This window comes from Diaphorina citri, unplaced genomic scaffold, assembly GCF_000475195.1.
Source record: "Diaphorina citri unplaced genomic scaffold, Diaci psyllid genome assembly version 1.1 scaffold346, whole genome shotgun sequence".
Classification (NCBI taxonomy): domain Eukaryota; kingdom Metazoa; phylum Arthropoda; class Insecta; order Hemiptera; family Psyllidae; genus Diaphorina; species Diaphorina citri.
Window position 1 is genome coordinate 2,456 of NW_007377781.1, and position 11,774 is coordinate 14,229.

The 11,774-nt window shown below is 36.5% G+C and overlaps 1 protein-coding gene across 1 annotated transcript; it reads left to right on the forward strand.

The window, feature by feature from the left end:
- Positions 1-1,042: 1,042 nt before the first annotated feature.
- Positions 1,043-2,154, forward strand: LOC103507846 (profilin; the record flags this gene model as incomplete). Its single annotated transcript, XM_026822614.1, has 2 exons — positions 1,043-1,282; positions 2,045-2,154. Coding segments are annotated over 2 exons (338 nt in total), but the record flags the coding sequence as incomplete, so codon positions are not given.
- Positions 2,155-11,774: the final 9,620 nt, after the last annotated feature.

The window sequence follows — 11,774 nt, forward strand, 5'->3', positions numbered from 1 at the left end:
CCTCTCCTTGCTACATCTTTGCAATTTCGCAATAAGTGTCGAAATAGTTTCCATTCATAAAATGCTGTTGGAGTAAGGACTGGAAATAGTGGAAAATGGGACATGCAAAGTGTTCCCAATTTTTGCAATGTTTTTTTTTGGCCAATTTTTGCTCTCGAGAGTGTATTTTGCCACATGTGTATCTGGGTCAAGGTGAAGTCTATCAATCAGTAACCCAGACTTATAACCTAGTGTGAGACTGAGAGTACCCCCCTTACTTCCCTCTTCTTGCCTTGTAGTGTGCTTGAGATTCTTTATGTGTATTATAATATGCATCGTTAAATGAAATACTTTGTGCATTTCTTTGCTTTGATCTGGTTACACTTTTGTTGTCTTGGCACATTTGCGACTCTCGACGCTGAGAGTGTTTGGAAAGGGGGCATTTTCTCAAATGGAGAAGGTCTTAATAGACCTGGGAGTAAATGAGTCATTTGATTCATTGTGGATTGAAGTTTTCATTTCCACCTGTTCAACCATAGAATATCAACATTGATCTTTCATAAGTGGATTATTGAATGAAGCATCTAAAATAACCTGCATAGTATTAAACAAAGCTGCTAGGTCGCGGGTTCGAATACCGCCCTGGGCCAACTTTATCCTAAGCAGATAAAATTGTTTTCGAAACGGCTGGCTTTCTTTTTCTTCTTTTTTTTTCGAGGTTTTATAGAAGGAACTGTAACTGCTAAGATCTTATCGTCCCGAAATTGAAGAGAGAAGGAAGACAGGATAGGAGAAAGCCCGCCGTTTCGAGAACGAAAAATCCACCCCGGGCGGGAATCGAACCCGCGGCCTAGCGCTTACAAGGCAGACGCGCTGCCAACCTAACTGGGCTGGCTACACGAAGCTGTTTTCCCAAGTCAATGTCAGCATATTTTGTAGTGTAGATTTCTTCTTCTTGTAGCGCCGTGTCCAAGTGAACGTTGGCGATCATGATTTCCACTTGGTCTCTGTCCTGGGCGGCTCTGAACAACTGTTTTGAGGATTGTGCAAACCATTTTCTAAGATCTAACAACCAGGATAACTTCCCCTTGGTCTTCTTCTAACAAGAATGTTCCCCCTTGCGTGTTTCAGCTGTCGAAAGACGAGCTGGGTAAGCTGGTGCAGGGATTCGAGAAGCAAGACATCCTGACGTCCTCCGGCGTGACGTTGGCCGGGAACAGATATATCTACCTGTCCGGGACAGACAAGGTTATCCGTGCCAAGCTCGGAAAAGTCGGCGTCCACTGCATGAAGACACAGCAAGGTGAGTGTGAAGCCGCCCTTTTTATTGAATTTGAGGTCTTTGTACGTATGTTATGAGTGTGAAGCCTTCCTTTTTTCTCGAGATGTGTCGGTTTTCACTTTGCTGCCTGATCATATCACAGAGACTTTTCAGTTAATCCAGAGATTAATATCATGATGGAAGACTCAGTAACTTTGTGAAGTTCCCTAACAATAGATGTAAAAGAAATAACTTACACTACTTCACTGGGTGAAGTAGTATAAGTTATTTCTTTTACATCCAGAGATTAAGGTTGTGGTTATGTACCGGGTTGAGATGAGACAAGACAAGACTAGGTGAGACATGATATTGTTTCTACAGTTTGGCATGGGAGTGGTAACTTGAAAACAAGGCCAGTTTACCAACCTTGCCTATCTCAACCCGATACATAACCACAACCTAAGAAATACTGGCCTGTGTAATTCAAATGGGTGACGTCAAAGAAAACCTTTAAAGCTTTGACCAAACATAGTCGACCGGCCGACGATCGACGAGTTGAAGTGGCGAATCTCAGTTGTCGAATCAGTGAACGAGTTCAGTTGACATCGATTGACGGCGTCCGGCGTCGACTATATGTGGACACAGCTTTAACTTGGTTTGTTTATTTTCTCTTGGGTCGGTACTAAGCTAGAGTCGATGGTCGGTTCTCCGTTGTGGACGCCTCCTTAGGATCTGACTCATTGACTGTCCAATTTTTGATCCTAATCAAACACTGACCGTTACACGTTGTACTTTGTGTTACAGCCGTTGTCATTTCCCTGTACGAAGATCCTATTCAACCTCAACAAGCTGCCTCAGTGGTGGAAAAACTAGGTGACTACCTCGTCTCATGTGGATATTAATTGTAATGGTAAGTGTCTAAAACTGTTTTCCTTTGTTATCAATAAGTTATCAATGTTTTAGCCGACCCGTACCCTTTGACGGAACGACTTGAGATTTGATGATGATTGTTTGCGCTGTAAACCTTAACTCGTCTTTCTAGTAAACCTTAACCGTTGACGAAATAAATCTTCTCAGACGAGACAGGGAAGCTAGACTATTATAGCTTATAGCTGACAGTCTACAGACTGGTGTTTACTCTGTTGCTAGCGTCATGCGACTGTAGCGCATATTGCTAGTGTCATTGTATAGGGTACCTATTATTAACATGAAAATAAAAGGAAAACATTGCCAAGTTGAAATTGAGAGAAGGTTGAAGAAATTGAGATGTGGTCCCGAACGGGTCTATCGATATTGCTAGTGTCATAGTAGTCATCATGATAGCACTACTTGGTACTCTGTATTCATGACTATAATGTCACTCATTCATAAATAATACAGGGTGGTTTAAGTACTTTAAGTTATATCTTTCTTTTTTTAGACGCTCGATTATTGTCTTGCCTTTTGGCTGACTCACTTAGTGGTTACCGTCCTCATAAAATCTACTAGTATTAGGGGTTAGTGGTAGAGAATCTTTCTGATCTCACCACTTTTAAGGGCCGACATTTTTGGATAGGAACTTGGCCTTTTTTTCACATTTGTGTTTTTGTGGGGGATAAAATCTACTAGAGAAAAAGTGGTAGAGAATGCCTTTCGCTTTGTAGATAGCTAGCTTTAGCAAATAAGCATCTTTTTACTATCTAAAGTAAATCCTTACCTTAATAAGTAGGCAGGTAACAATATTTAAATAATAAATAATAATAAATAATGCAAATTGATATCAAACCAACCTGTCTGACCCTGTATGTGTGAGTCATGTGGCTGCATGATGCATTGATGCATTAATCTCCTTGGTATTATTATGACAATATGACATCATGGTGATGTGAGAACTCAATACTACTTAATACTTATAATGGTGTACTTAATAGGTCCTTGGTCCTTGGGCTTATAGGAAATCAAGCCTAGGGAGAATGAGAAACATGGATATTATTCCTAGGAAAATTACTTAATTGCTTTTTTTTTCTGGAAGGCGATAGTTTTTACCAAGGCTGAAATGTCTAGTATTTGGTGTGGAAGATGTAACTTTTCCGAGAGGCATTATTAAATTTCATCTTGTGCCAAGGAGCATTTGAATCATTGAATTGCTTTGGTTGAATATAACTAATGGACTACCTACCTACCTACTGAAAGTACTGAGTTCTCAACAGACTATTTGATTGTAGAACATAATTTCGTGTGAGGTTAGTAAAACCCTAAAATGAGTTATACCGCTCCATTCAGACTTTGTTTAGTTTCTCCAAGTTTTCGTCAGTTTTCTCACTATATTTTTCCCGTCGACTTTCTGAAATATTCTGGGAGGATTTTAACTTTTAGCAATTTTTCTCACGTAGAACATAATTTCGTGTGAGGTTAGTAAAACCCTAAAATGAGTTATACCGCTCCATTCAGACTTTGTTTAGTTTCTCCAAGTTTTCATCAGTTTTCTCACTATATTTTTCCCGTCGACTTTCTGAAATATTCTGGGAGGATTTTAACTTTTAGCAATTTTTCTCATGATAAGACTGACTATTTTTGAGTTTGACTCAATTCTGTACTCTCCACCCCTCCCACCTGTCCAAACAAATCTTAAAACACTTTTCTGTTTTAGCACATTTCAATCTATTTGCTCACTAATTTTCCCCCGAGTCATTTTGGTAGTTTGATTAATCAAGAAAAACAAAAAAATGAGAAAAAATCCCCAATACATTTTCTTTTTGTACTATTATTTTATTTTTATTTATTTTTTATTATAAAAAAATACATTCTATTCTCTCTAAAACCTTACAAATTTTTATGTGTTCTGTTTTGATTTGACCTTTCGCTTAGGAGTTCATATTAAGTAGTCATTGATGTAGATTGTAGGTACATATCTGCCGGGCTTGAGTTTTTTGCAGCCAAATTACATACTTGAAATCAGTCTTGTACTAACGAATCTGTTGACAACCAATCACTCTTAAACATGGGTTTTCTCCATAACATATGTATAGGTAATGTAGGTATGTACACCAGAGTGCAAATAATTTGGGATAGTTTTTGAATTTCTATTTCTCCAGGTATTTTGATAGCCTTTTCTAAATGTTTTAGTTATGTAATCATTTCTTTTTTCCTGCTGAAAACTCATGGTGTCTTCAAGATACCGTCTTTGGTTTTTTAGTTGGCCCTATTTTCAATGGAAATATTATTGATATTGAAAAAGTTTCTAAATCAATCTGTCCCAAATTTTTTGCACAAGAGAGTATGTATTTGTAATGGAACTACCATACCAATTTACCAATCCCTATTGTGGGAGTATTTGCCTCGGGCTTCGTCCCCGTCAGAATACAAGAAACAAATAATCCCAATAAGTTGGTGTGAGAAATAATGAGCCGGACTTGCAGAATTGGACCGTACTGGGTTAATTAAACCGCGTGATGTACCAGACATTAACCCGTTGAGGCTTTGTAGCCTATGGAAGACGTTGAGCCAGAGAGGACATGGTCCGGAAGTTGATAGCTTTTGTAAACTCAGGCTAAACCACGATCGACCTTAGTAGCAAGTGCAGCAACTCAATCGACATACCTAACTTGAATTTTCGATATGAAAAAAGTTCTAAGAGAATACCCCCCCTCCCCCCTCCGAAAAAAAAAGAATACTTATTTTGACTGAATTTGGCACTTTTTGACCGCTTTTTCTTTAGTAGCTATTGAATTGAATTATTGAATTGAATTGAATTGAAGCTACTTATCAGAAGAAAACTCATCAGTTCTGATATGATTGAGAGGAAAAAATCAAACTTCTGTTGAGATAAAGGTTTAAACGGGCTAAACCAGAATTTAATATCAACTGAGATGGCCAAGTCACCAGAGAGGCTAGAGAATCTAACAGTGAATCAGTTTGTCTGTCAAGTATTAACAGTTCTGCTAGAAATGCACTGTAGCGCTTCTCAACTTTCTTGTTTGGTGCGCGATAACTCCGGAACGGAATGTCCGATTTTGATTAAATTTGGCAGAAATATTCAAGACATGAAGGAAATTTTCTCATTGGATTTTGGTCCCGAACGGGCCTATCGGGGCCCCCGGAGGCTACTTTCCGCATTGAGTTCTATGTACAAAATGAAAACAAATTACAACAAACACTTCCCATCAATCACCATGGAAACAGTAAAAAAAATGTAAACAATACAACAGCAGAATTGTTACAAGGAAGAAATAAATAAACTTGATTTTCTATACAACAAAAAATGTGAAAGATTTTTTTAAAAATTATTTATTATTTATTTATATTTTGCTCTTGTCATTTTGTTTTTTATAAGATAATTTAAAAAAAAATATATAAAAATAAAACTGTAAATAATAATAATGATAATTTTTATTATTAAGGAATATTTTTTAGGGATTACTATTTTGGACCGCGCCCATTGGTGTTAATATCATGATTGTGTCCAGGGTCTTGATCTTCCCCTTTCCTGTTGAAAATGAATGGGAGATCTGTGGGAATGCTGCATTTATTTATCTCTTCTCACCCCCCACCATAATACTGTCAAATGGGAAGTCAAGATTCACAGTCTGCTAAGACCATGAAATTGAATAAGAATGAAATAGGTCAGTGCAATGCTACATTTCGACAACGAGAATGAGAAAGCATATGCAAAATTTAATTAGCTCAGCACAATTCACACGTTACAACTTACAACCTTCAATTGAGTTACATTTGGAAAGGAGAACAAACTTTTTATTACAATCGTATTTTGTATTAAAATGTTTTGTAGCCTTTTTAATGGGTGTTTTTCGCTTTCTTCTAGTGGCTGACATTCAATATGAAGGTTACAAATAATTCAGGCTTCAGTCCTGCCTCTTCATACCAACTGTGAATTCAACTATAGAATCTTAAACTAAATTCTTTTAAAGGTGTATTATTGAAAGAGAAGCTTGAAATGATAACTTAGCAGACAAGTTATTCAGGAACCAACCTTGACTAGCCCTTCTTATATTTTGGTCAACTTTTCGGAAATATAATGAACAGGTGTCAGGGGGCTTTTAAATATTTTTTCAACTGAAAAGCAATCAATACAATATCATAATACATAATTATAACTATAAGCGAATGGGTAACAGCTTGGACAATATACCCCACTCAATAAAATTAAATACTGCCCCATTAACTTTGAGCAATTTCTAAACCCAGTTATTGAATTTCCCAGAAAGGTGTTTGTTGAATTTCATATCTGCCAGAAAAACACTGTCACACCTAACCTTTGTTTATGGTATTCATTTTTCCCCCATTCGCATTTTTCATTTGAAAGGTCATGTTTTGTGTGTTTCAGTGAAATGCTTTGAAATTTATGTTTGTCCCTTCTGAATTAGCATTTTTATAAACAAACAGTGAATACTGTCGAGAATCGTACTACTTAGGTCTTTTTTCTGTCTAGTAGTGAGTTATTTGCCAAATTTTAATAGAAATACGTTTCATAGAGAAATCCGTTAGGTATTTTGATTTTATAAGTCAGCGATCTGTATTGTAATTTGTCATGAAGAGTAGGTATGTTTGAATGTTTTTGAAGAACAATAATGTTAACCAATAGAAACATAGGTGTACTTTTACAATTTTTCATTGTATTTTTTCATTATTAATGATAAGTGACTAAGGATTTGTAGTGAACTTTGTCTGAGAATGATCTGATTGATATAATGGAATAATTTCCAATTCTATCTTAGTGTTGTTGTTTTTAGCTCAAAAAGTCTCCCAAAAATAACAACTGGAAAATTCTAAACTTTTTGGAAAATCAAAAGTAATGAGAATGCCGACCCTGTCTTTTGTAATGTTTTCAAGTGGGGAAGAAAAAGGTTCATTTAATAAAAATTACCTCCAATACCAATTAAAAAATTAATAAAAACAAAATGATTTTTAATTTTAATTTAATGAAATTGTTTTATACAAAAAATCTCAAAATTTTAAGGATAGAACAAAAAATATTTTTTATGTTGATTTTTTTTTTTTAATTTCTTTTCCTTTGAAATGCATATTACCTAATTTTGCTTTGATTTTTGATTTTGAACAAGCTTCCAGTATTGAATTTAATATTGTTTTTCAGATTCTCAAAAATCTTTTTCGTTGAAAAAAACGTCCATGTTTTGGTTTTCCCCTCTGCAATGATTGAATATCATTTCTTTCCTCCCGTGTCCAGAAATGTCCACCTTATGTTTCAAATAAAACGCATAAATAGTATGTAATTAAATAGTAATAGGTAATAACGATGATGAATCAACAAATTTACTTTTGATTTGAAAATAAAAAAAAGCTGAATATTTTGTAACATTTTTTCCTCTTTTGTTTTTCTTGTTTGATCAATTACCAAATTGTTATTTGAATGAGTTTGTGTTCTCAAGTATTTGAAAGTTCGAAGTAACGTGATGTGAAGATGGGACAAAGCCCATGAAAATACCATATTTTATAACCAAATGACTGATCCACGTTGCTTTCAGTACCTTTCCTTGCTTTGAGATTTGAGACTCAAGATAGCTCCCTTTGTCCAACTTAACACAACCATCATTTCCCTATCAAATATTTGGACATTTATGAACTGATTGTTGATGAAATCGCTTCAGTTGTAGATACTTGTGTCAGTGTACAAGTAGAACATATTCCCGGGTAGGTTGTAACGGAAAGGAGGGGAAACCTCCTGTTACAAAAAAAAAAAAAAAAACTTTAGCACTTATAACGTAACCTTAAAGTCGTTCAACCTATAAAAAAGTAAACATTTTAGAAAAGTTGAGAATCTGATGCTAGATCTTCTTCACTTAATTAATCGCGTCGAGAAACCATTGAAAATTATCAACATCTCCGTAACGCGAATCTCAGATTGTGTTGGAATATATTCTCATTTCTTAAAAAGAAGAAGAAATGATTATTTTTAATTAAAAAGAAATGAATATAAATCGGTCTAACTTAATCATGGAGTCATGGACCGAGAATTGTTTGGTTTTAGGGGAACCCGGGGTGAGTTGGACTCAGGGATCTAACTTCCCGGTTTCGGGGACCTGTCGTGTGAAGAAAAATCGTCGAAAATAGGGAGCCTTTACTTATACCTACCGGTAAAACGCCCGATAACCAATACAAACTAGTTTTAAAATAACCTAAAATAGATATGTAATTGGTTTCATTATGGGTTACCTATTGGAAAACCATGGGGATGTACAATTTTTTTTTTTTTTTTCAAAATCTATTTATGTATTTAGCAGCACAGGCAAACACCGATAGGAATAAGTAAGATTAGTACAAAATTTTGACGTTAGAGGCAGTCTACCGGAAGAAAGAAGATGACTGTCTGAATAGATGATTCTTTCGACCTCTGTACATCTTCTTCTGGCTGGTTGTTAAATCGAGATGCACTCAGCTCGGTCCAAGTACCCCCGGCTTCCCCTAATCTGCAGAATATTCATGATGGTGTTAACAATACATCATTACTCTGGTACTTACAATAACCTAATCATAGTCCACTCTCTTCAGGTTGTCTCTACTTTACCCTACAATATTAGAGGGGTTCAGTGAACTGTTGAATTCAGGGAAAAGGCTCCGTATGTAACCTTCAAAAGGTTGTCGATTTGGCCCAATATAACCAAAATTTGGAAAGCAAATTAATTTTGTGCGTCGAATATGTTTGCCAAAATTTGGTCAAAATGGGACAAATTGTTCGCGATAACTCTCGATGAACAAAGAGGCAAACTAAATACAACTGGAACGCAGATAAAGTTCTGTCCACACATAGTCGACAGCCGTAAATCAACGAGGTGAATCTATGCTGTCGAGGCATTGTGGACGGTTTCAGTAATCGATCGACGCCCGTCGATTATGTTTGGACAGAACTTTAGATCATCAAGACCTGCTAGGTCCTGAAGAAGCCACTATAATAATAATAATATAATAAAGCCCAACATGCACTCAGAACTGAGCATGGGCCTCCTTTAAGGGTTTTATTGAGTATGAAATGAAATACATAATTATAATAAAAATTGTAATAGAAAAATACATAAGAAAAAGTTCTGTTTAGGTGGGTACCTACTTATACTTCATGATAAATTGAATAATACCTATGTTCATACCAAATTTTGTTACCAAAACAATACAAGAAAATATAGATTATGTATACCTATTGCAATTAAGTATAAAATAGTACCTACTCTGTTTAAGAAGTACCTACCTACTCAGTATTAATAAGAAAATAAACCAAAAATAAAACTCTCACTTAAAGACACCAAGAAGTAAAACTCCTCTGAAAGCAGAAGAGTACAAACAGGGAATCGAACCCTGAGCTCCTATTGGGAGTCGAACCCAAACAATTGAAAACTTATCTCTAGTTGGGAGTTGAACCCAAACAATTGAAACTTAACTCTAATTGGGAGTCGAACCCAAACAATGATTGCTAGGTAAAATTTCCATCAGATGTTGGGAGTTTTACATAATTCTCTCCATTCTACTTTGTTTCGTGTTCGCCTCATCCAGGTTGGTCCAGCTCTTTCAACAATTTCATCCTTCCATCTTTTCTTCTGTCTTCCCCTGTTTCTTTTCCTGTCTCTTGGTATCCATTCTGTTATCGCCTTTGACCATCTGTTGTCCTGTGTTCTCATCATATGTCCAGCCCATTTGAGTTTTAGTTCTGCTGCTATATTTTCTACCCTCTTTACAGTAAATGCAGTTTTTTTGTGTTATTATGTCACAACTTTGGTGCTCACTGCAGCATTGTAGGATTTTCCCAATATCTCAATAATCCTAAAATCCAATGTTTACCTACCATGCTGGCACCGGTCGCTATGCGCATTTATATGTCATAGCTACTCATTTTCCTCACGAGGCTGAGTGGGCCCCGCAATAGCCAGTCACGGAATCAATCATTTGGATGATACAAATTTCTTGACCCCGCCGGGAATCGAACCCGGGTCTCCCGCGTGCAAGGCGAGCGCAGTGACCACTACGCCATGGGAGCTGACTGCATTGAGTTCTATAGGCCACGGAAACATTAGTAATTTGAGCTAAAAATAGTAAAAGCCGGCGCTCGGTGTAACGTTAGCTCGTTGAATGTAGCAATTCCCCATGGGGACACTGAAGTTAGGCAACGGTGTGGTTGGTATCCGGATACACCCATCTGGACAATCGCGTTCTGCTGTATTTTCCCGGGTAGGTTGTAACGGAAAGGAGGGGAAACCTCCTGTTACAAAAAAAAAAAAAAAAACTTTAGCACTTATAACGTAACCTTAAAGTCGTTCAACCTATAAAAAAGTAAACATTTTAGAAAAGTTGAGAATCTGATGCTAGATCTTCTTCACTTAATTAATCGCGTCGAGAAACCATTGAAAATTATCAACATCTCCGTAACGCGAATCTCAGATTGTGTTGGAATATATTCTCATTTCTTAAAAAGAAGAAGAAATGATTATTTTTAATTAAAAAGAAATGAATATAAATCGGTCTAACTTAATCATGGAGTCATGGACCGAGAATTGTTTGGTTTTAGGGGAACCCGGGGTGAGTTGGACTCAGGGATCTAACTTCCCGGTTTCGGGGACCTGTCGTGTGAAGAAAAATCGTCGAAAATAGGGAGCCTTTACTTATACCTACCGGTAAAACGCCCGATAACCAATACAAACTAGTTTTAAAATAACCTAAAATAGATATGTAATTGGTTTCATTATGGGTTACCTATTGGAAAACCATGGGGATGTACAATTTTTTTTTTTTTTTTTCAAAATCTATTTATGTATTTAGCAGCACAGGCAAACACCGATAGGAATAAGTAAGATTAGTACAAAATTTTGACGTTAGAGGCAGTCTACCGGAAGAAAGAAGATGACTGTCTGAATAGATGATTCTTTCGACCTCTGTACATCTTCTTCTGGCTGGTTGTTAAATCGAGATGCACTCAGCTCGGTCCAAGTACCCCCGGCTTCCCCTAATCTGCAGAATATTCATGATGGTGTTAACAATACATCATTACTCTGGTACTTACAATAACCTAATCATAGTCCACTCTCTTCAGGTTGTCTCTACTTTACCCTACAATATTAGAGGGGTTCAGTGAACTGTTGAATTCAGGGAAAAGGCTCCGTATGTAACCTTCAAAAGGTTGTCGATTTGGCCCAATATAACCAAAATTTGGAAAGCAAATTAATTTTGTGCGTCGAATATGTTTGCCAAAATTTGGTCAAAATGGGACAAATTGTTCGCGATAACTCTCGATGAACAAAGAGGCAAACTAAATACAACTGGAACGCAGATAAAGTTCTGTCCACACATAGTCGACAGCCGTAAATCAACGAGGTGAATCTATGCTGTCGAGGCATTGTGGACGGTTTCAGTAATCGATCGACGCCCGTCGATTATGTTTGGACAGAACTTTAGATCATCAAGACCTGCTAGGTCCTGAAGAAGCCACTATAATAATAATAATATAATAAAGCCCAACATGCACTCAGAACTGAGCATGGGCCTCCTTTAAGGGTTTTATTGAGTATGAAATGAAATACATAATTATAATAAAAAT